This window comes from Symphalangus syndactylus, chromosome 3 (assembly GCF_028878055.3).
Source record: "Symphalangus syndactylus isolate Jambi chromosome 3, NHGRI_mSymSyn1-v2.1_pri, whole genome shotgun sequence".
Classification (NCBI taxonomy): domain Eukaryota; kingdom Metazoa; phylum Chordata; class Mammalia; order Primates; family Hylobatidae; genus Symphalangus; species Symphalangus syndactylus.
The window spans coordinates 108,883,562-108,908,695 of record NC_072425.2 but is presented as its reverse complement, the minus strand read 5'-3'; the positions used below and the strand labels follow the sequence as shown (position 1 = coordinate 108,908,695).

Below are 25,134 nucleotides of genomic sequence, written 5' to 3'. Positions count from 1 at the left end.
CCTCTCACACCCCTTCATCCTTATCTCTTTCCTGGGCTGATGGAATGTATAGATTGAAAAAGCTTTCCCAATGACTGTTTCCAAAATATAGTCCATAAAAGATTTATTTAGGTCATTTTATCTCATACAAGAGTAAATCAGTACCTGCAAATTTGTCATCTTTATTAGGATTTAGTGTGGTTGTGCCATTAGATAATTCAGCCTTATGAAAAATGCATTTTTTTCCCCTCTTCCTAGGTGGAGAAAGTCTTAGTCTTAAGAGAAAGATTTTTTAAAGGATTACGTGAAAGCAATATTATTTGTGGTCTACTAGTGTTGCTTAATTTTTTCAACTTGTAAAATGTTACCTTTGTTGGAGACAGCAGTTGCTATCTTTATACAAAGTTATATTAGCATAACATTTAAAAATACTTTTTAGAAAAAAATTTTTGAAATGAAGATTGTTTTATATGCATTGAGTATTCTTTAAAATGCTTGAGAGAAGTGTTTCAGATTTCAGATATTTTGAATTTTGTAATATTTGCATTATACTTACCTATTCAACATCCTAATTTGAAATGTGAAATGCTCCAATGAGCATTTCCTTTGAGCATGATGTCAGTGCTCAAAAAGTTTCAGATTTTGACCTGGGCTTGTTGGTGTGCATCTGTAGTCCCAGCTACTCAGGAGGCTGATGCAGGAGAATTGCTTGAGCCCAGGAGTTTGAGGCTGTGGTGCATGACGATCGTGCCTGTAAATAGCCACTGCATTCCAGCCTGGGTAACATAATGAGACTCCATTTCTTTTTTCGTTTGTTTTTTGAGATGGAGTCTCACTCTGTTGCCCAGGCTGGAGTGCAGTGGCACAATCTCGGCTCACTGCAAGCTCTGCCTCCCGGGTTCACGCCATTCTCCTGCCTCAGCCTCCCGAGTAGCTGGGACTACAGGCGCCCGCCACCACGCCTAGCTAATTTTTTGTATTTTTTAGTAGAGACAAGGTTTCACCGTGTTAGCTAGGATGGTCTGGATCTCCTGACCTCATGATCCACCCGTCTCGGCCTCCCAAAGTGCTGGGATTACAAGCGTGAGCCACCGTGCCCAGCCCCATTTCTTAAACAGACAAAAAAGTTTCAGATTTTGGAGCATTTTGGATTGTAGATATCCAAAATGAGGGATAACTCAACCTTTACTAACTAGCTTGCTGAAATTTTTTTAAATTAAATTTTTTGCCTCTTATATTTCAGGTTGAACAGTTAGCAAATCATCTGAAAGAAAAAACAGACAAATGCAGTGAGCTTTTGCTCTCTAAAGAGCAGCTTCAAAGGGATATACAAGAAAGGAATGAAGAAATAGAGAAACTGGAGTTCAGAGTAAGAGAACTGGAGCAGGCACTACTTGTGAGTGCAGATACTTTTCAAAAGGTGTGGCATTTTATTTGGGCTAACTTTATTAAGTGTTTTAATGAAGAATACTCTTAAATTGTCAACTTCTTGTAGGTATTATTACATAATATGTTTATGTCTCTGTTGACATCATAACCATTTCTGTTTGTTCTTATTTCCAAATGTTGCTTGCATGTCTTAGTCCTGAGAAGGGAAGAGTTTTTTTGTTGTTGTTTTGTTTTGTTTTGCTTTGTTGAGACGTAGTTTCGCTCTTGTTGCCCAGGCTGAAGCGCAATGGTGCGACCTTGGCTCACCACAACCTCTGCCTCCTGAGTTCAAGCGATTCTTCTGCCTCAGCCTCCCAAGTAGCTGGGATTATAGGCATGAGCCACCACACCCAGCTGATTTTTGTATTTTTAGTAGAGACGGGGTGTCTCCATGTTGATCAGGCTGGTCTCAAACTCCCAACCTCAGGTGATCCACCTGCCTCAGCCTCCCAAAGTGCTGGGATTACAGGCGTGAGCCACCATGCCCGGCCAACTTTTTTATTATTCACTAATTAGAAGTAGACTTTCTACTTCTAATTGGAGAAACAGAATTGCTGCTTCTCAAAAAAAAAAAAGCAAACAAAAAAAAAACTGGATAATCAGGATTTACTTTATCAAATTTTGAGAAAATTTTTATATATTTAAAGGTAGAGGACCGAAAACACTTTGGAGCTGTAGAAGCTAAACCAGAATTGTCCCTAGAAGTACAATTGCAGGCTGAACGAGATGCCATAGACAGAAAGGAAAAAGAGGTAAGGAGTTTATTTTTAAATGACACAGTGTGGTTTGAATTATTTTAAATCAGTTACCTTGAAAATATTATTTGAACTCAATGGAGTTTATAATCTAAAACCAAAGTTGAGGCTGTTTCTCAGCTCAATGCCAAAACTGACCTTGAAGGCAGTAAACATATGAGTAATTAAGCTGACGGGAAAGAAGGGTGCTCCAGATAGAGAGAATAGCCAGCGTAAAGGCCTTGAAGCAGGACGAAGTTCGGAGGAACAGGAAGAAGGCCAATTTAGCAGGAGTGTAGAGGGTGGAGAGATATAGTAGTGTTAGGACAAAAGGCAATATCCCTTTTCTCCTAACCGTAGAATACATACTGAATTATTGCTGCTTTGCTGTGCTTTTTTTTTTTTTTTATTGTATTGCCCTGGGAGATTATAGTCCTATTTTACAATATATAGAATATGTTCCTAAAACAAAAGATTAATAGTAAATTGCTTTAATAGTAAAGCAATTATATAAAGTTCTCCTTTGTTTCTCTGCCCCTTCTTCCAAAAAACTAAAAATCTACTTTCAGAACAATGGTAACCTCAACTTCCTAATTTATAACTTATTTAAGCCTTTGTCTACTAATAGTTTTTAAAAAACATAGCCTACTCTACATTGTCTAGCTATATCTTATCATTTAAAATGTTTAAAATTTTTTAAATTACATTTTTGTCTCTAATATTCTCAGAAGACTTACTATATTTTAACAAATAGTTATGAACTTAAGCTGCTTTGAAAAATATAAGAATGATTTAGATATCAGCTAAAACTATAGTTCAGAAAACCTGTAGATTAGAGGAGAAAAAAGGCATCTATGTAAGTGACTATAGTTGAAATCATTTCCATGAGAAGGATTATTTTCTCACTATCACATAGTACTGAGTAATGTTTATCTGAGAGGCTCTTATTTATTTTGACTTTTGATTTTTTTGTGGGAGGTGGGGAGCACTTTTGTTTATATGTAACTATTTCTGTGTTTCAAAGAGTTAACATTTAAAGATTTCCCTTAAACTGAGTAAAGTAATTATATGTTACCTAAAAAGACAGACCTTCTAAACTGGACCCAAAGCAGTGATAGTTGACTGTGGATAATTGATTAACCTTACTGATTTTATATTTTTATTATCTTTTGAATATAATATAGCACTGCTATCTTGAATTAAGTATCTGATAACTGTCTACCTTTTACTCAGAATCATAGTTGTTCAAAACTATGAGAAACTTTAGAGGGCATCTGTCAACTGACTGATGTTTTTTACAGATAAGGAGAGAAACGGTAAATGAGTAAGAGGTTAAACTGACAGCTGACCCTAATAACAGTAACAAGTACTTTATCAAAACCCATTCACCTACCATAACTGGAGACTGAGAGGCAGGAACATAGAATTAAAATGTATTTTATTGAAAATAACTTCTTAAGCATTTTTTCCCCAGAAACTAGGCAAATGCTTTCAGATATCTGATGGAGTATAAATATAAGATGTCCCTATGTATCATGGTATTTGAGATACTTTACTCTCAGAGCCTAAATTTGTATAAAACATTTTTTAAGTTTATTAGAAATTTAGAAATGCAGGATGAATAAAAAGAGAACTACAAAAGAAAGGAGTTTTAGAATTATAGGAGGAGGTAGAAAATGGGGAAAGGAATAGAAGGATTTTAGAAAAAGATACATTTGATAGGTTTTAGCTCTCTGTAGAGCTAACGAGATCTAGCTTACAGTTAGCAATAATAAATAATAGTTTTGTTGAGGCCTATGTAATTAGACAGTACTAAGTACTTAAACGCCCTTTTACCATTAACACTTTCTTCCTGAGGACAGACTGTTATCCCCATTTTACAGATGTGTAAACTGAGCCTTAAGAGAAGTTAAATAACTTGATCATGGTCACACTTTAAGTGGTTGAAAAGGAGTTCCTCTTAGATTTCTGTGAGTTTGAAGCCCTTGTGATACTATACTCTCAAAGCATTGGGGCCCATTTTGTCTTGTTGGTGAGAAGTATTAAAGACTGCCATTCAACATTTAGTGAGCTCTTAATGCACCTGTAGCACCAGTACCCAATTGTAAAACCAGCAGTGGACGTCTAGGAATCTACTGTGTAATTAAGGAGACATATGTACATTTGAAAGGGATAAAAACGCTTTTTAAAAAAGAAAACAGGCCAGGCATGGTGGCTCATGCCTGTAATCCCAGCACTTTGGGAGGCTGAGGCGGATGGATTACTAGGTCAGGAGATCGAGACCATCCTGGCTAACATCGTGAAACCCCATCTCTACTAAAAATACAAAAAAAAAAAAAAATTAGCCAGCCGTGGTGGTGGGCGCCTGTAGTCCCAGCTACTCGGGAGGCTGAGGCAGGAGAATGCTGTGAACCCGGGAGGTGGAGCTTGCAGTGAGCCAAGATCGTACCACTGCACTCCAGCCTGGGCAACAGAGTTGAGACTCCGTCTCAAAAAAAAAAGAAAAAGAAAAAAAACAAAAATAGATGCAAATTAATCCAAACATGAATTTCAATTATTAGATAAATTAAGCAAGATTAAAACAAATATTTACCAGCCTTTGTTTTTAAATCTTAATAATGTTCTTCTGGTTGTGGGTGGTTACAGGCTCAATAATAAGAGAGCCTAGTACTAAACTAGAGCCTGACTGAATAAAGGAAAGAATGTCTCATAGTGTCATTTGGGGGAATTGAAGTGTCTGATATGATGCCTGAACTTCAGCTACTTAGAATAGGCAAGTTAGTGCTTTAGACCAGTGCATTTCAAACTTTAATACACACGCGAATCACCCAGGGATCTTGTTAAAACACAAATCTTATACAAAAATTAACTCAAGATGGATTAAAGACTAAGACCTAAAACCATAAAAACCCTAGAAGAAAACCTAGGCAATACCATTCAGGACATAGGCATGGGCAAAGACTTCATGACTAAAAAACCAAAAACAATGGCAACAAAAGCCAAAATTGACAAATGGTATCTAATTAAATGAAAGAGCTTCTGTACAGCAAAAGAAACTGTCATCAGAAACATCAGGCAACCTACAGAATGGGAGAAAATTTTTACAATCTATCCATCTGACAAAGGGCTAATATCCAGAATCTACAAAGAACTTAAACAAATTTACAAGAAAAAAAAAACCCCATCAAAAAGTGGGCAAAAGATATTAACAGACACTTCTCAAAAGAAGACATTTATGTGGCCAACAAACGTATGAAGAAAAGCTCATCATCACTGGTCATCAGAGAAGTGCAAATCAAAACCACAGTGAGATACCATCTCATGCCAGTTAGAAAGGTAATCATTAAAGAGGAAACAACAGATGCTAGAGAGGATGTGGAGAAATAGGAACGCCTTTACACTGTTGGTGAGAGTATAAATTAGTTCAACCATTGTGGAAGACAGTGTGGCGATTCCTCAAGGATCTAGAACCAGAAATACCTTTTGACCCAGCAATCCCATTACTGGGTATATACCCAAAGGATTATGAATCATTCTACCATAAAGACACATGCACACATAGGTTTATTGCAGCACTATTCACAATAGCAAAGACTTGGAACCAACCCAAATGTCCGTTAATAATAGACTGGATAAAGAAAATATGGTACATAGACACCATAGAATACTATGCAGCCATAAAAACAGATGAGTTCATGTCCTTTGCAGGGACATGGATGGAGCTGGAAACCATCATTCTCAGCAAACTATCACAAGGATAGAAAACCAAACACCACATGTTCTCACTCATAAGTGGAAGCTGAACAATGAGAATACATGGACACAGGGAGGGAAACATCACACCGCGGCCTTTCAGGGGGTGAGGAGCTAAGGGAGGGATAGCATTGGGAGAAATACCTAATGTAGATGATGGATTGATGGGTGCAGCAAACCACGATGGCACATGTGTACCTGTGTAGTAAACCTACGCATTCTGCACATGTATCCCAGAACTTAAAAGTATAATTTTTTTTAAAAGATTAAAAAGGAATATATAATAGAGTTCATTTCCTATGTGATTACTGTAAAACAAAATGAGTCAAAAATTAAAAAAAAATAAAACACAAGTCTGGGGTGTGACATGGCATTTTGCACACCTAACATGTTCCCACATGATGCCAACTCTACTGCTCTTGAGACCACACTGAATAGCAAGGCTTCATGTCACAAAGTTAAGAAATTGGTCATAAACTATTGTATAAAAAAAGGAAATTTCATATGAGATAGGGCAGCAATTTGAACTTAAATAACTATTTATATGTTGATTTTAAAATAATACCTTGTCATCAAAGTAGTTACAGAAATGTAGGGATAGTTGTAAATACTATGTTAGATCACTTTGAAGAAGATATAATCATTACAGTTTTCAACAACCTGGTAATTATTTATGTTCAGTCATTAAATGTATTTCAGTGTCTACTGAGTTTAATAACCAGTGTTACAGAAAAATTTTAAGTGTAAGTCTTAGACATTAGTTATTAGAAGCAGGATAAATGATAGTTTAGAGTGGAAGATTCAGAGATAAACTCCTCAGGTTCAAAAGCTGGCTTCTCCACATACTTGCCATGTGGCCTCAAAGCAAATTACTCCTCTCTCTGACGTCCATCCTCATCTCTAAAATGGGGATACTCAGAACAGATCTCATAAAGTTGTAACAGGGTTTTAAGAAATAATACATGTAAAGCACTTTGTACAGTGCTTAGTGGTAAACTGTTACAAGTGATGGCTATTACTACTAGTATTGATACTGTTTAGGAAATACTAAGTTAACTGGTTTTCAAGGATTTGCCAGTGTTCAGATATGGTTCTCAGTATGTGATGTGTTAGTGTGTAATCAGCGATTCCCTCTTTCAGTTTCTAAGGCAGTAAATGATTTATAAGCTGCTTTCTGAGCCACTTGTCACTAAGTGTTGCTGAGGATAGGCTCTGTTGCCTTAAATAACAGAGATGCTCCTGCATCTTAGTTTGCTTTTTGATCAGCAGTTTTGATCATGAGGTAAATACACATTTGGAAATCATTCATTCACTTTGTATTAAGTAGCAACAAACCAGTGAGCCAAATGAATGTTACTGTCCTCAGTCAAAACCAGTTTTTAAATATAAAAATAATTCTTAATATTCACCATTCGTTTCAGTCTCTAACCATCAAAAAGCAGTTGCTTTACCATTATTGATAATCCATCCTCAAAATGATTAAATAAATTTCTGTTGTCCTACCTATAGGAGCTATCTGATTTTCTCCTGAATTGTATAATTCACTTACTCTGAGGTTTTTGTAATTCAGACCTAAGGATCTCTTGGTCTTAGTTTCTATCTCAGCTTCCTTCTGCTTAACAAGCCACATGGCAGCCAGGCCTTTCAGTAAGTTAATTAGATATTTTTGGACTAAATTGAGTTGGTCTTATATGGTGGCTAACAAAACAAACAATTCTACGACTTTTCTAGGCCTTTTGATAGCAACTAAATGTAACATAAACTAAGATTTAATATGTGGACTCTTTCCCTTCCTCCTATGACTCTTTTCTGCTTCAGGAAAAGATACTTAGATAGGAAGTGGCTCCATTTATCCTTCCTCAGGAGGTTTCCTCTGTGCTTTGTGTAGGATAGTTTAAGGGTGGCCAGTTTGAGCATGTCTAGGAACCACACAGGTAACACAGGTTATACCTGGCTTAGAAAAACCACATTCTTTTATTCTTATGACTCATGTTTTAAGCATGCATACTTTGTAAAACTAATATAGCACTCTTCATTTTATCTTCATAAATGTTTGTATAAACATTTTTTCTCTTTTGATAATTTTGATATTAAAGATTACAAACTTAGAAGAGCAATTAGAACAGTTTAGAGAAGAACTGGAAAATAAGAATGAAGAAGTTCAACAATTACATATGCAATTAGAAATACAGAAAAAGGAATCTACTACCCGCCTACAAGAACTTGAACAGGAAAACAAATTATTTAAGGTAATTAGTTGAGAAAAACATTTATCTGTAAATAAGTCATAGTTTTAGTCCTATATTGCTTTATTATTATTATTATTATTATTTCTTTTTTTTAAATTTTTTTTGAGATTTAGTCTCACGCTGTCGCCCAGGCTGGAGTGCAATGGTGTGATCTTGGCTCATTGCAAGCTCTGCCTCCCCAGTTCAAGCAATTCTCCTGCCTCAGCCTCCCAAGTAGCTGGGACTACAGGCGCGTGCCACCGTGCCTGGCTAATTTTTGTATTTTTAGTAGAGATGGGGTTTCACCATGTTAGCCAGGATGCTCTCGATCTCCTGACCTTGTGATCTGCCTTCCTTGGCCTCCCAAAGTGTTGGGATTACAGGCATGAGCCACCACACCCAGCCCCTATATTGCTTTATTAAGCATTTGATAAATCCAGCTGTTAAATAATACTCAACAGAGGGACATTAACAGGCAGACACATTTGCATAGAACTTATTTTCAGCCCAACCTGAACATTTGAATTCATCACGAATGAAAATTTTGGGATCATTTATCAAAATATTTTAAGAATTATTGATTTACAATACCCATATGGTATCTCTGATTTTATTCATTTGTACGTTATAGGCTCTGATTTCTTTTGTAATTATGTTCTGAAAATGATATGTAATGATACATCCAACAGTGATAATTATTTTTGTTCCTAGGATGACATGGAGAAACTGGGACTTGCCATAAAGGAATCTGATGCCATGTCTACTCAAGACCAACATGTGCTATTTGGGAAATTTGCTCAAATAATACAGGAAAAAGAGGTAGAAATTGACCAATTAAATGAACAAATTATGAAACTCCAGCAGCAACTTAAAATTACAACAGATAACAAGGTATACTCATTTAAAATTTATTATGAAATTAATATGAGCCAGAGTTTTAAAGGGCAAAATGGTTATAAAGTTGCTCCCCATTGAATTTAAAAAACAAACCAATTCTATTTTATTTTATTTTATTTTATTTATTTTGAGACGGAATCTCTCTCTGTCGCCCAGGCTGGAGTCCAGTGGCGCAACCTCAGCTCACTGCAACCTCCGCCTCCTAGGTTCAAGTGATTCTTCTGCCTCAGCATCCCGAGTAGCTGGGATTACAGGCACCTGCCATCACACTCGGCTAATTTTTTGTATTTTTAATAGAGATGGGATTTCACCATGTTGACCAGGCTGGTCTCTATCTCCTGATGTCAGGTGATCCACCCACCTCAGCCTCCCAAAGTGCTGGTATTACAGGCATGAGCCACCACGCCTGGCCCAATTCTCTTTTAATTTATTAATTTTAATTTATTAAGACACATTGGTGGCCAGGCACAGTGGCTCACACCTGTAATCCTTATACTTTAGGAAGCCTAGGTGGGCGGATTGCTTGGGCCCGGGAGTTCAAGACCAGCCTGGGCAACATGGTGAAACTTCGTCTCTACAAAAAATATAAAAATTAACTGGACGTGGTGGTATACCACCTGTAGTCGCAGCTGCAGTGAGCCATCATCATACCACTGCACTCCAGCCTGGGTGACAGAGACCCTGTCTCAAAAAGAAACAAAAAAAAAGCAAAGACACATTGGCTTAATAATTTATATGTATTTTTCTCCCCTACTAATATTGTCATAGGATTTTAATGTTTTTCAGAAAGGCTCTGTGACTTAGATTTTATCATATTATTCTAACCAAATCTATTATAAATTCTAATATTTAATATGAGTTAAGTAAGGTAATTAGTGCCATCGGTTGTAGACTTTATTTCCGTACTTCATCCTTTTCCATTAAGAAGTATTGATATTGACTATTTTCCTAATAGGGAATCAGCAACTAAAAGCTTAAATTACTTTGTACTTAACAGAACTTTCTGAGCCTTGTTTGATATGATGGGGGAAATACTGGTCTATAAAGAAATTAAGGTAGTATGTCTGAGAAGTAGTGTATTAGTTTTGTGTGTGATCATCTCTTTGAGGTACTGCCCTAAAGTAAAGTAAAATTTTCAAAATGTAAATACATATATATTATGTGTTACCTTTTTCATTAATTATTAGGTTATTGAAGAAAAAAATGAACTGATAAGGGATCTTGAAACCCAAATAGAATGTTTGATGAGTGATCAAGAATGTGTGAAGAGAAATAGAGAAGAAGAAATAGAGCAGCTCAATGAAGTGATTGAAAAACTTCAACAGGAATTGGCAAATATTGGACAGAAGACATCAATGGATGCTCATTCCCTCCCAGAAGAAGCAGACAGTTTAAAACATCAATTGGATATGGTTATAGCTGAAAAGCTGGCCTTGGAACAGCAAGTAGAAACCACTAATGAAGAAATGACTTTCACGAAAAATGTACTTAAAGAAACCAATTTTAAAATGAATCAGCTAACAGAGGAATTATTCAGCTTAAAGAGAGAACGTGAAAGTATGGAAAAGATTCAGAGTATACCAGAGAAAAGTGTTAACGTGGCTATAGATGATCTGAGCAAAGACAAACCTGAACTAGAAGTAGTCCTTAAAGAGGATGCTCTTAAATCCCTAGAAAATCAGACATACTTCAAATCTTTTGAAGAAAATGGCAAAGGTTCCATAATTAATTTGGAAACAAGGTTGCTACAACTTGAGAACACTGTTAGTGCAAAGGACTTAGAACTTACCCAGTGTTATAAACAAATAAAAGACATGCAAGAACAAGGCCAGTCTGAAATAGAAATGCTTCAAAGGAAGATTGTAAACCTACAGAAAATACTTGAAGAAAAAGTGGCTGCTGCTCTTGTCAGTCAAATCCAACTTGAGGCAGTTCAAGAATATGCAAAGTTCCGTCAAGATAATCAAACAATTTCATCAGAACCTGAAAGAACAAATATTCAGAATTTAAATCAACTAAGAGAAGATGAGTCGGGGTCAAATATATCAGCATTAACCTTGAGAATATCAGAATTAGAAAGCCAGGTTGTTGATATGCATACTAGTTTGATTTTAGAAAAAGAACAAGTAGAAATTGCAGAAAAAAATGTTTTAGAAAAAGAAAGGAAGCTGCTAGAACTACAGAAGCTATTGGAGGGCAATGAGGAAAAACAGGGAGAGAAAGAAAAGAAAAGAAGCCCTCAAGACGTTGAAGTTCTCAAGGTTAGTTTTGTATTTTATTAGTTTCATTTAAATACTCCAAGAAACTAAGCTGATTGCTAATTTAGTAAATATGGTGTTCTGTTTACATCTAGCAATTTATACAAGAGGGTTTTTATAAAAATATACCACTTATAAAAAATAAACTCTTGTTAAAAGAAAAAGTAGGATGGGCACGGTGGCTCACACCTGTAATCCCAGCACTTTGGGAGGCCGAGGCGGGTGGATCTCGAGGTCAGGAGATCGAGACCATCCTGGCTAACACGGTGAAACCCCGTCTCTACTAAAAATACAAAAAATTAGCCGGGCGTGGTGGTGGGCGCCTGTAGTCCCAGCTACTCCGGAGGCTGAGGCAGGAGAATGCTGTGAACCTGGGAGATGGAGCTTGCAGTGAGCCAAGATGGCGCCACTGCACGCTCCAGCCTGGGCAACAGAGGGAGACTCTGTCTCAAAAACGAAAAGAAGAAACACTAGACAAACTAAATTTACGAGAGTTTATTTGAACAAAAAAGGATTCATGTATTGGGTAGCACTCAGAACCAGAGGAGTTTCACAAATCTCTTGTGCAACAGTGGCCAGTGAATATTTATAGACAGAACTACCAAATAAAATACAGAAATAGCTTGATTAGTTACAGTTAGGTGTTTGCCTTATTTGGATCCGGTCTGCTCAGTTGACTGCTTGTCATTAGCTAAGAACTGGCTGTTTATTATACTCCTAAGATACGTTTTCAGTTTGCTTACATACTCCTAAGTTAGATCGCAGTTCCTTACCTAGGAACTCAAGATACAGAGACAGCCTCAGGCCAAATTTAACTTAACACTGTGTAGTCATATTATTATCACTAAAATAATGGATACAGACTGTATTTTGTGGTCTTTAAATATGTTTATTTCATTAATATCATCATTAAATGGAGCAGTCAGAAGAAACTCAGAAACATTAACTTTAGCAAATGTCCTCTAGGATTTTTGGGGATTTTTTTCTTAATTTCCTTCTAATATGCATGTTATGTTATCATTCCTTTTAAGTAATAATAAGTATGAAAATATATTAGGATTGACAAAGAATGCAGACTTTACAGAAAGAAATCTATTATTTAATAGCATCTACTGAATTAATTAATGTGTGGGTGACATATTTTACAATTTTTTTTTTTTTTCTTGAGACAGAGTCTCGCTCTGTTGCCCAGGCTGGAGTTCAGTGGTGTGATCTCAGCTCACTGCAGCCTCCACCTCCTGGGTTTCCAGCGATTCTCCTGCACCACACCTGGCTAATTTATATATATATATATTTTTTTTTTAGTAGAGACGAGATTTCTCCGTGTTAGCCAGGCTGGTCTCAAACTCCTGACCTCAAGTGATCTGCCCGCTTCGGCCTCCCAAAGTGCTAGGATTGCAGGTGTTAGCCACTGTGCCTGGCCAGCTTTTACAAATTTTATACCTGATAATAGATTTCATCTGTTTTAAGTAAAAATGCGTCGTTGACCTCTGTAAGTTTACTTATGAGAAGATCTGAAATCGCAGTTATTTCTTAGCATATGACAGATAGGACAAGAGCTTTTTTTCCCTCCAAATTCTCACCTTATAAATTTATAACTTTGAGTAGCTGAACCTCAGTCTTCTCCAAACACCAGAAGATTAACTGATAAATCACAATTCTATAATTATATAATATATTTTGCAAAGAATAATAATTCCTTGGCTTTTTCCTCCTTCATTGGAACTAAGTTACTGTTAAGCTATAGATAATTAAAATAGTAATACAACTTTCTTTTTTTCCTAGAGACAGAGTCTTGCTTTGTTGCCCAGGCTGAAGTGTAGTGGCACAGCCTTGGCTCACTGCAACCTCGGCTCACTGCAACCTCTCCCTCCTGAGCAGCTCGGACTACAGGTGTGCACCACAACACCTGGCTAATTTTTGTATTTTTTGTAGAGACAGGGTTTCGCCATGTTGCCCAGACTGGCCTCAAACTCCTGGCCTCAAGTGATCTACCTGTCTCAGCCTCTCAAAGTGCTGGGATTACAGGCGTGAGCCACCGTGCCTGGCCTAAAATAGTAATATAACTTTCCATTTTAGGCTGTATATGAATGACATTACTTACCTTTTATCCCAGAAAATCATTCTTTTCTCAAGAAGAAAATCATTGTCTCTATAAGATGATGGTTCTGAAAAAGCTTCTCTGTTTTTGGAAAGAGCATTGATATGTTCCACCTCCTTATATCTGTAGGCAATCATTCCTTGGATAGTTTTATTAGAATGTATAAGAGCCTTGAATTTAGCTATATTTTTTTTAAATTATGTGTTTCTTGTGTTTTCCACTGTCATTCAGACAACTACTGAGCTATTTCATAGCAATGAAGAAAGTGGATTTTTTAATGAACTCGAGGCTCTTAGAGCTGAATCAGTGGCTACCAAAGCAGAAGTTGCCAGTTATAAAGAAAAGGCTGAAAAACTTCAAGAAGAGCTTTTGGTAAGATAAGTAACATAGCTCCTAATTCACTCATTTCTACCTATCTTAATTGCATTTCAAAGTATATACTCTTTTGTAACAAATGAGCTCCATAACTTGAAAGCTAGGTAAAAAGTACTTTGTGGATTTGATGAAAACTTTCATTGTTATAAATTTCTTTACCAACATCTTCTCGCTTGGTTTTCCTGGAAATCTTTGTTAGGAGGATACTTTTTATTTCCATTCTGTTAATGAAGGAGTAGAAAGTTGTTAAAGAGAACTGTATATCCCATGAGAACCAAAAATAGAAGCTGATAGAATTATTTCATTTCTATAGTAATCTATGACCATACGTACATACAAATATATATATATGTAAACTGTGAGTGTTTCTGAAATGTTTTTCCTACTACTCTGAGGAAAATGAACGTATAATCATGAATTACATTCCTCCCACCCCCTTTAAATTCTATATTTAATATGGAAAGATTTTAACTGAATGCCCTACTGTTTTATTCATTACGTTTTAGGTAAAAGAAACAAATATGACATCTCTTCAGAAAGACTTAAGCCAAGTTAGGGATCACCTCGCAGAGGCAAAAGAGAAATTGTCCATTTTAGAAAAAGAAGATAAGACCGAGGTACAAGAAAGCAAAAAGGCCTGCATGTTCGAGCCACTTCCTATAAAACTAAGTAAGAGCATTGCATCCCAGACAGATGGGACTCTGAAGATCAATAGCAGCAATCAGACTCCACAAATTCTTGTTAAAAATGCAGGAATACAAATTAATTTACAGAGTGAATGTTCCTCAGAAGAAGTTACTGAAATAATCAGTCAGTTTACTGAAAAAATTGAGAAGATGCAAGAACTACATGCTGCTGAAATTTTGGATATGGAATCCAGACATATTTCAGAAACTGAAACCTTAAAGAGGGAACACTATGTTGCTGTTCAGTTACTGAAAGAGGAATGTGGTGCCTTGAAGGCAGTGATACAGTGTCTGAGAAGTAAAGAGGTATTTGGTTTTTATAATACGTGTTTTTCAACATTGTGTGCTTTTTTAAAAAAAAAAATCAGTTTAAATTAATTCATTTTGTAGATGACAAACCAAAATGCAACTCATTAAGGCACTTGATCTTTCTAAGTAGGTGTATTATCAAGGCAAGTTTTAAACTCCTAGTACAATATTCCTTTTTTTCTTTTATTATACTTTAAGTTGTGGGATACATGTGCAGGAGGTGCAGGTTTGTTACATAGGTATACACGTGCCATGGTGGTTTGCTGCACCCATCAACCCATCATCTACATTAGGTATTTCTCCTAACGCTATCCCTCCCCTAGCCCCTCACCCGCTGACAGGCCCCAGTGTGTGATGTTCCCCTCCCTGTGTCCATGTGTTCTCATTGTTTAACTCCCACTTATGAGTGAGAGCATGCGGTGTTTGGTTTTCTGTTCTTGTGTTAGTCCACTGAGAATGATGGTTTCCAGCTTCATCTATGTCCCTGCAAATGACATGAATGCATCCTTTTTATGGCTGCATAGTATTCCATGGTATATATGTGCCACATTTTCTTTATCCAGTTTATCATTGATGGGCATTTGGGTTGGTTCCAACACTGTGTGCTTTTAAGAAAAAATAAAAAAAAATCGGGAGACAGTCTCTTCCTTATGATCACAATTTTAATAGTTTTGAACTTTTTTAAATTTAAAGAGTTTTTAGTTTTAAATTTCTTTAAATCTTTCCATTGTGTAGAATTAAATAATATATGATGTTCCTGTATGGATTTGGAACATGTTATCATTCCTTAATTCATGAATATCTCTTCTTATGGTGATATTCATGAAGAAACAGACTTGTTAAAAAAAAATCCAAGAATAGTTTCATTTATTATGAAAGGTGTGACAGATTTGATTGATTACAGCATGAGAAACCAGCAAAATAATTCATTGTATTCTATTTTTATTAAAGCAAAAAATATATGTATTTTTTGTTTTTTCTAATTAGGGATCCTCAATTCCTGAGTTAGCACATTCTGATGCTTACCAGACTAGAGAAATATGCTCCAGTGGTAAGTTATATAAACATCTGTAATGTTTGTAGTATTTGTTTAGGAAGCATTAGTTTTTTGGGGACTGGGGTTTGATTTTTTTTTTAACAGCAAATGATTTTCTTTATTTTAGATTCTGGATCAGACTGGGGTCAGGGAATTTATCTTACGCACAGTCAGGGATTTGGCATAGCATCAGAAGGCCGAGGAGAAGAAAGTGAAAGTGCAACAGATTCCTTTCCAAAGAAAATAAAGGTACTAAAAGATAGATACCTTTTATTAACTCAGCCAGTGTTGTTTCTATGTTGAACATAGCAGTTCATTAGAAGTTATATGGTGGGATCGTTTCTGAAGAGAGAATTGCTTAGCTAGAAGGAATGTGAGAGATCTATTTTATTTCCATATTTCACAGATAATAAAGAAATTAATTATGATATGTATGAAGACTTTTTTTCTTTAATTCTTATTCCTGATGTATTCGTTTGCCAGAATTTTTAAAGTAGTCTCAAAGAGGAGAAGTTATAGCCCATGTATTTATTTTGGTCAAATCAGTAGCTTATCAGTAAACCTAGGAAGAGTACATTAGCCAAACAGAAGGAACTTAGAGATGAGAGTTATGGAAAGTCATAGGCCATCTGCTGGGATTGGCTTACCCCTCCACAGGAAGAAGGCATTCAGTAATGTTGGGCTGGAGTTTTCTCTCTGCAAGCTATCTTGCTTAAAACTTATTTCTCTTTGTATTTCTCTTTGTATAAAATTTATATCTCTTTCAGTCTGTGAAGAAGTTGTCATAATTCTGGCTTTTGGGTTTTGGTTTCTAGGGATTACTGAGAGCTGTCCATAATGAAGGCATGCAGGTGCTTTCTCTCACTGAGTCTCCCTATAGTGATGGAGAGGACCATTCTATTCAGCAGATTTCAGAATCTTGGCTAGAAGAGAGAAAAGCTTACATTGATACAATCTCATCTCTAAAGGATTTAATTACTAAGATGCAACTGCAAAGAGAAGCTGAGGTACCCAAAGAATACTATGCATTTAAATCATTTTATATATTATTTGAACAATAATAATACATTATAAATTAAATTTTATACATATTTTTGCATGAATAACCGTATATATATATATTTTCACACTTGAAACTCAGCCAGAAGCAGTGCCTCACGCCTGTAATCCCAGCACTTTGGGAGGCCGAGGTGGGTGGATCACCTGAGGTCAGGAGTTCGAGACCAGCCTGGCCAACATGTTGAAACCCGTCTCTACTAAAAATACAAAAATTAGCCAGGCGTGGTGGTGGGTGCCTGTAATCCCAGCTACTCAGGAGACTGAGACAGGAGAATCGCTTGAACCTGGGAGGTGGAGGTTGCAGTGAGCTGAGATCACACCACTGCACTCCAGCCTGAGCAACAGAGTGAGACTCTGTCTCAAAAAGAAAAAAAATAATAAAATAAAAGAAGTACACATGCTCCTAGGCTTTTATTTTTCTTTGTAGATTAATATTTTTAGAATGTTTTTAAAACATGCTTATTTGAAAACTAACTATCATTGTATGTACTTTGCTAGGTTTATGATAGTTCTCAATCTCATGAGAGCTTCTCAGACTGGCGAGGTGAACTACTGCTTGCCCTTCAACAAGTTTTCTTAGAAGAGCGTTGTGTTTTACTAGCAGCATTTCGGACGGAGCTGACAGCTTTAGGTACTACAGATGCAGTTGGTTTACTGAACTGTTTGGAACAGAGAATACAAGAACAGGTATAATGAAACTTCATTTTAAACAACACTTTAATAGAAATAAGGAAATGACTATTGATTTTAGAGTCTTAATTTAAGTATGAAGGTTAAGATTTTAATAGGAGCCACTATGAATATTAAAAAAAATTATTGTAACTATTTTAACATATTATGTTAGAAAGTAAGAAAGACTGAAAGTTAATGAGCTTATTTTCTAACCTAGGAAATCAGAAAAAGAGCAACAGAATAATCCCAAACAAATTTGAGAGAGTAAATTCTCATTATTTGCACTGGTTACGTTCCATAAAGTTGCTCTGAACATTGAGCGGTCATTACTCCTAAGGGAAGTACAAGGTTAGGTTCCTGTAAGCCTTTGGTCACAACATTTTCATCAATCAGTACATAACCTTGTCTATATGTGATTCTATTTTAAGACACCTTATTTACTATATATTACTGATTGATTAACCTTGAACACCACCAACAGCACTATAACTCATGCCTGAAAAAAACTTGGCTGACACACATATTTTCTCCTTAAGGCACATCACAGCCTTCTCGTACTTAGGAACACCATAAAGCACTTCAGCACTACTTTTGGGGTCCATTCTAAACAGTGAAATCACAAAAGGCACAAAAATTTGAGAAGTCACTAAATACTTTGTAAAAAGGACATTTGACTTCAGATGGGGACACCCACATTGGACCATTTAAATTTTTTGCTGCTGTATGCATTTCTGTGAAAGACAGTGAAAGCAACACAACAATGGATTTGGGAGTTACAAATACATTTTAGTGAGAAGGCAAATCTGCAAATATGGGATCAGAATAATGAGGATTCCCTTTACTGAAGAAGAAGACGTCAATAGACACACTGGTACAATAGGATAAAATGTTAAAAGTTGGACATTTGAACTTTTCTGGAGAATTGGTTAAGCAAAATGATAAAGCACACATTTTTAAAGTTAGGAATGAACTAAAGATATACCTGAGATATAAAAATAATAGAATATTATGAATAATTTCATGAGAGTAAACTTAAACACTTGGATGAAATGGACAGATTTCCTATAAAAAGATCACTTATGAAAACTCTTTCAGTAAGAAATAGAAAACCTCCAAAGACCTATTACTAGTAACAGAATCAAATCAATAGTTAAAAATCTACTCATAATACTTAACACTCAGATCTTGTTTTTTAATATATTCTCCACTGGAAAGAACTAGGACTTCTTGCAGAACTGATGATTCTAGGGATGGATCAGGGAAAGTACAAGGTGAGTCTGGAACATCTTGTTTTGCTGGCAAGTAAGGAATTGTTCAAAGAATGAAGGGAACATGTTGAAAGGTCACAGAAGCCAGCTTGAAGGTGCTCCAATTGGCCAAATTCTAGAAAAATTTAAACATTATATTAAATGATAGTGACAAATTATAAGCCAAAGAGTGAAATAAGAACTCATGAGACCATACTGATATAAATAAATAAATAAATATATGAATAAATAAATAGTATTACCATGTAATGACAGCTAGTAAATGTAGAAGGAACAATGAAATTAGGAAATCACCCTTTATTAAACACTGTAATGTTAAATCACCCTTTATTAAACACTATTCAGGCAATAGTTCGCAACGGATGCTAAAACTAGTGTGAAAAGGTTTGTTAAGAAAGTATATTTACATAGTCTCAAAGTAAATCCCCAGAAAAATCTTCTTTAATTACCAAGGAAAAGCAGTAACTTTACAGTGGAGAAACCTTGCAGATACCACCTTAACCAGGTGATCAGAATTACTATTACCAGTAATGGAATAGACATCATACAGTTCCTAATGTGAAGGGCACAATGCCACTTTTGTAGTGTTTTTGTCAAATGAATATTCAGAGTCTACTCTTGGGGAAATATCAGACCAAAACAAATTGAGAACACTACATCTATCAAAATAAAAAATAGTGACACTAAGTACTGGAGAGGATGAAAAGAAACTGTCTTATAGATTGCTGGTAGGAATATGAAATGGGAGGGCAACAGCCAAAAACGAATGTTCTTTGACAGGGGAATGGATGGACAAAATGTGGTACATCCATACAATGAAATATTACTCAGCAATTAAAAAGAAACAAACTGGAACCCGGGAGGCGGAGATTGCAGTGAACCGAAATGGCGCCACTGCACTCCAGCCTGGGTGGAGTGAGATCTTCTCTCAAAAAAAAAAAAAAAAAAAAAAAAAAGGAAAGAAAGAAAAAAAAAAGTTGTGCTTGATCATGCTTGATGGAAAAAAGGTGAGACCTTCCTTTCGACACTGAGTCTGGTAGAAATCGGTGTTACAGCCTGCCTGCCTGCCTGCCTGCCTGCCTGCCTGCCTGCCTTCCTTCCTTCCCTCCCTCCCTCCCTCCCTCCCTCCCTCCCTCCTTTCTTTCTTTCTTTCTTTCCCTCTCTGGCCCAGGCTGCAATCTACTTGGCTCCCTGCTGCCTGCGCCGCAGACCGGCGCGCTCCACCACTGCCTGCTTTTTCTCCTTTGGCTGCAGGCACGCGTTCGCCATCTTGGCCACGCTGCTCGCCAGCTCCTGACACCGAGTGCTCTGCCCGCCTCAGCCTCCCGAGGTACTGGGACTGCAGACGGAGTCTCGCTCACCCGGTGCTCGGTGTTACCCGGGCTGGAGTGCGGTGGCGTGGTCTGGCCTCGCGGCAGCCTCCGCCTCCCAGCCGCCTGCTTTGGCCTACCAGGGTGCTGGGATTGCACCCCCTGCCCGGCCGCCGCCCCGTCTGGGAGGTGGGGAGCGCCTCTGCCCGGCCACCCATTGTCTGGGAAGTGAGGAGCGCCTCTGCCCGGCCACTCATCGTCTGGGAAATGAGGAGCACCTCTGCCCGGCCGCCCCGTCTGGGAAGAAGTGAGGAGCGCCTCTGCCCGGCCACCCATCGTCTGGAAAGTGAGGAGCGCCTCTGCCCGGCCACCCCGTCTCGGAGGTGAGGAGCACCTCTGCGCGGCCACCCACCGTCTGGGAAGTGAGGAGCGCCTCTGCCCGATCACCCACCGTCTGGGAAGTGAGGAGCGCCTCTGCCCGGCCACCCACCGTCTGGGAGGTGAGGAGCGCCTCTGCCCGGCCACCCACCGTCTGGGAGGTGAGGAGCGCCTCTGCCCGGCCACCCACTGTCTGGGAGGTGAGGAGCGCCTCTGCCCGGTCACCCCGTCTGGGAGGTGAGGAGTGCCTCTGCCGGGCTACCCATCGTCTGGGAACTGAGGAGCGCCTCTGCCTGGCCGCCCCGTCTGGGAAGTGAGGAGCGCCTCTGCCCGGCCACCCATCGTCTGGGAAGTGAGGAGCGCCTCTGCCCAGCCACCCTGTCTGGGAGGTGAGGAGCGCCTCTGCCCGGCCACCCCGTCTGGGAGGTGAGGAGCGCCTCTGCCCGGCCACCCCGTCTGGGAGGTGAGGAGCGCCTCTGCCCGGCCACCCCGTCTGGGAAGTGAGGAGCACCTCTGCCCGGCCACCCATCGTCTGGGAAGTGAGGAGCACCTCTGCCCAGCCACCCATCGTCTGGGAAGTGAGGAGCGCCTCTGCCCGGCCACCCCGTCTGGGAAGTGAGGAGCGCCTCTGCCCGGCCACCCCATCTGGGAAGTGAGGAGCGCCTCTGCCCGGCCACCCATCGTCTGGGAAGTGAGGAGCGCCTCTGCCCGGCCACCCATCGTCTGGGAAGTGAGGAGCGCCTCTGCCCGGCCACCCATCGTCTGGGAAGTGAGGAGCGCCTCTGCCCGGCCGCCCCGTCTGGGAAGTGAGGAGCCCCTCTGCCCGGCCGCCCCGTCCGGGAAGAAGTGAGGAGCGCCTCTGCCCGGCCGCCCCGTCTGGGAAGTGAGGAGCGCCTCTGCCCGGCTGCCCCATCCGGGAAGAAGTGAGGAGCGCCTCTGCCCGGCTGCCCTGTCTGGGAAGTGAGGAGCGCCTCTGCCCGGCCGGCCCGTCCGGGAAGAAGTAAGGAAAGCCTCTGCCTGGGCGCCCCGTCCGGGAAGAAGTGAGGAGTGCCTCTGCCCGGCCGCCCCGTCTGGGAAGTGAGGAGCGCCTCTGCCCGGCCGCCCCGTCTGGGAAGTGAGGAGCGCCTCTGCCCGACCACCCACCGTCTGGGAAGTGAGGAGCGCCTCTGCCCGGCCGCCCCGTCTGGGAAGTGAGGAGCGCCTCTGCCCGGCCACCCATCGTCTGGGAAGTGAGGAGCGCCTCTGCCCGGCCACCCATCGTCTGAGAAGTGAGGATCGCCTCTGCCCGGCCACCTATCGTCTGGGAGGTGAGGAGCACCTCTGCCCGGCCGCCCCATCTGGGAAGTGAGGAGCGCCTCTGCCTGGCCGCCTCGTCTGGGAAGAAGTGAGGAGCGCCTCTGCCCGGCCACCCCGTCCGGGAAGAAGTGAGGAGTGCCTCTGCCCGGCCGCCCCGTCTGGGAAGTGAGGAGCGCCTCTGCCCGGCCGCCCCGTCCGGGAAGAAGTGAGGAGCGCCTCTGCCCGGCCACCTATCGTCTGGGAAGTGAGGAGCGCCTCTGCCCGGCCACCCATCGTCTGGCAAGTGAGGAGTGCCTCTGCCCGGCCACCTATCGTCTGGGAAGAAGTGAGGAGCGTCTCTGCCTGGCCGCCCCGTCTGGGAGATCTACCACGGAGGCCAGGGGCAATGTGGGGGCTGGACGTGGTGGCTCACGCCTGTGGTCCCGGCACTCTGGGGGGCGAGGCGGGTTGATCACTTCGGGCTAGGAGTTCGAGACCAGTCTGGCCAACTTGGCGAAGCATGAAAAATACAGCAGACAAACCAACCAACCAACTCAGTGACAACAAAACCGGTCTACCCTGGAGTCATACTCTAATTTTTTCTATTTTCCTCCCTTTCTGATCCTTTATCCCACTTTCTTTTTCTTCCTCTTCCTTCTTCCTCTTCTTTGTCAAATAGAGGATTGAGTTATTATCACTGATCCATATAAAGTCCCTCTCTCATTTATTTTAACTCCCACCCCCCATTTTTATTCCCCGACTTCCCATGTGCAACCTTCCTAATATGTTCGATACACATCTTTTTGTTTGTATGTATTTTTAGAAAATGTTTATTGTTTATGTGTGCAAAAAAAATTAATAAAAAAAAAAAGAAACAAACTATTTATGCCTACAACCACTTGTATGCTATATAATGCTCTTAAAATGACAAAATTATAGTAATAGAGAACAGATCAGTGATTGACAGGGGTTAGGGTTAGGGAGAAAGTTTGACTACAGAGGAGTTTCTTTGTGTTGAGGAAACAGTTGGTACCCTGATGGTAGTGGTGGTTACATGAACCTATCTATACATGTGATCAAATTTTGTAGGACTACACACCAAGAAAACTAATGAAATCTGAATAAGCCTTATAGTTTAGTTTAGTATTGTACTAATACCATTTTCCTGGTTTTGATAATATACTATGGTAATGCAAGATGGTATCATTGGGAAAAGCTGGCTAACAGAAACATGGGAACTTTAGCTTTAATTAATTCAAAATAAAAAGTTTTTTTAAATTGAGGAACGTACAACAAAATAGCCTGTAGTCTTCAAAAATTCAAGGTCATGAAAGACAAAGAAAGACTTAGGAATATCACTTTTTTTCTTTTTGCTGTGAAGTACATTTCACAAAATTTGAATAGGCTCTGTATATCACATAATGGTATTGTAGTAATGTTAATTCCACTTTCGCTAATTGTGTTATGTAAAAAGAATGTTCTTGTTTTAAGGAAATACACTCTGGTATTTAGAGGTAAAGGAGCATTTGTCTACAGCATATCCTCATACATTTTGGAAAGGAAAAATAAGAAAATTTTTTGAAAAAGAAAATTTTAGTATGTGTGTTCCATTCATTCTTCAGATTCGTTGGTTGTTAATTGTATTGCCTTTACATTGCTCTTCACTTGATTTTTACCTTCCTTTGTTACAGGGTGTTGAATATCAAGCAGCTATGGAATGCCTGCAGAAAGCAGATAGAAGGAGTTTGCTATCTGAAATTCAGGCACTGCATGCACAAATGAATGGTAGGAAAATTACTCTGAAAGGAGAACAAGAGAGTGAGAAACCAAGCCAAGGTATGTTGTATGACAAGCTCATATGGTTACACAAATAGGTGAAAAGATTTCACTTTGTTTTCTTTCTTATTAAGTTAAAACATATTTTCTCGGTCACATTTTCTTCTCATTCTCATAATGTTAAGGATACAATCTATATTAATTACTCTAGGGGTTAGAGGATTGTCTAATTGGTTTTAAACAGCTACGTTGACTTCAAAATAAACTGCCATTCCCCTGATCAGGTTAAGCCCATTGGGTTCATTCTTTTTCTTTATTTTAGAGCTGTATGTTAAAAAAACAGTCTTTCCAATCATAAAACAGAAAATACTCTTTAGAGGAAAATCCACAATGCATGTAACTAGTTCTTTTTTAATCCTTTTTTAAAAAAAATTGTGAGCCATAACATACAGAAAATTACAATTTGCAAATATGCAGTATGACACATTTTTAAATGAGTATCTATGGAAACATCACCCATGTGAATATAGCCAGTATCCTGAAAGCCCTTTCTCCCAAGCACATGCTCCTCTGAGTAACTTAGAGGTAATTATTGTTCTGATTTTTCTTTAGTTTTACTATCTATTTATATATTCCTAAAACATATAAGTTTCAAGTTTTTTTCTGTTTTTGAACTTTATCAATCTGTATGTATTTTTTATCTTGTTTCTTTCACCTCTCTGTAACATTCTTCCAACATTCTTTAAAGTTACTGCATTTTTCAAGTTACTGCATCCTTCCAAATTAGTAGTAGAACATTCTTCCAAGTTACTGCATTTATCTCTAGTTCATTCATTCTTCTTACTCTGTAACTCTATAACCCTGTGTAGGGCCGGGCGCGGTAGTTCACACCTGTAATCCCAGCACTTTGGGAGGCTGATGTGGGTGGATCACGAGGTCAGAAGTTCAAGACGAGCCTAGCCAAAATGGTGAAACCCAATCTCTACTAAAAATACAAAAATTAGCCAGGCGTGATGGCGGGTGCCTGTAATGCCAGCCACTCGGGAGACTGAGGCAGAGAATTGCTTGAACCCAGAAGGTGGAGGTTGCAGTGAGCTGAAATCATGCCACTGCACTCCAGCCTGGGTGACAGAGCAAGACTCCATCTCAAAAAAAAAAAAAAAAAAAGAATTCCCTGTATAGATATTCCAAAATGTATATATCCATTCTATTAATATGATTGAGCATTTGGGTTGTTTCTACTTTTTAGCTGTTTAGCTATCAATGTTATTATAAACATTGTTGTATAGTGTTTCTGCTACATATGTGCATGCATCTTCCGAGTATATAACTAAGAGCAGAATTGCTGGGTCATGGAATGCCTATCTTAGATAACGTCAAATGATTTTCCCACATAGTCATATTAGTTTATACACTTAGTAGCAGTATATGAGAGTAACGTTGCTTCACATCTTTGCCAACAGTTGGTATAGTCAGACTTCTGTTGCCAATCTGATGAGTGTGCAGTGGATTCTTACTGTGGTTTTAATTGGCTGTTCTCTAGTTCCTGAAGTGTTTAGTCCTTTTTCATATGGTAATTGGCTAGTTGGATTTTTATTTTTGTGATATGCTT

At 39.1% G+C, this 25,134-nt stretch overlaps 1 protein-coding gene across 9 annotated transcripts in view; it reads left to right on the top strand.

The window, feature by feature from the left end:
• AKAP9 (A-kinase anchoring protein 9) overlaps window positions 1–25,134 on the top strand; it is a 176,721-nt gene that overhangs the window by 131,455 nt on the left and 20,132 nt on the right. For 7 of the 9 annotated variants that reach the window (XM_063636347.1, XM_063636348.1, XM_063636351.1 and 4 more), the window contains 12 exons: window positions 1,223–1,399; window positions 2,055–2,159; window positions 7,991–8,143; window positions 8,834–9,013; window positions 10,207–11,280; window positions 13,610–13,750; window positions 14,260–14,745; window positions 15,736–15,799; window positions 15,912–16,033; window positions 16,600–16,791; window positions 17,342–17,530; window positions 23,438–23,582. In XM_063636347.1, the coding sequence (XP_063492417.1) occupies window positions 1,223–1,399; window positions 2,055–2,159; window positions 7,991–8,143; window positions 8,834–9,013; window positions 10,207–11,280; window positions 13,610–13,750; window positions 14,260–14,745; window positions 15,736–15,799; window positions 15,912–16,033; window positions 16,600–16,791; window positions 17,342–17,530; window positions 23,438–23,582 (3,028 nt within the window). The remainder of the gene's footprint in view (window positions 1–1,222; window positions 1,400–2,054; window positions 2,160–7,990; window positions 8,144–8,833; window positions 9,014–10,206; window positions 11,281–13,609; window positions 13,751–14,259; window positions 14,746–15,735; window positions 15,800–15,911; window positions 16,034–16,599; window positions 16,792–17,341; window positions 17,531–23,437; window positions 23,583–25,134) is intronic. The other 2 variants (XM_055272718.2, XM_063636350.1) reach the window with 2 other exon arrangements.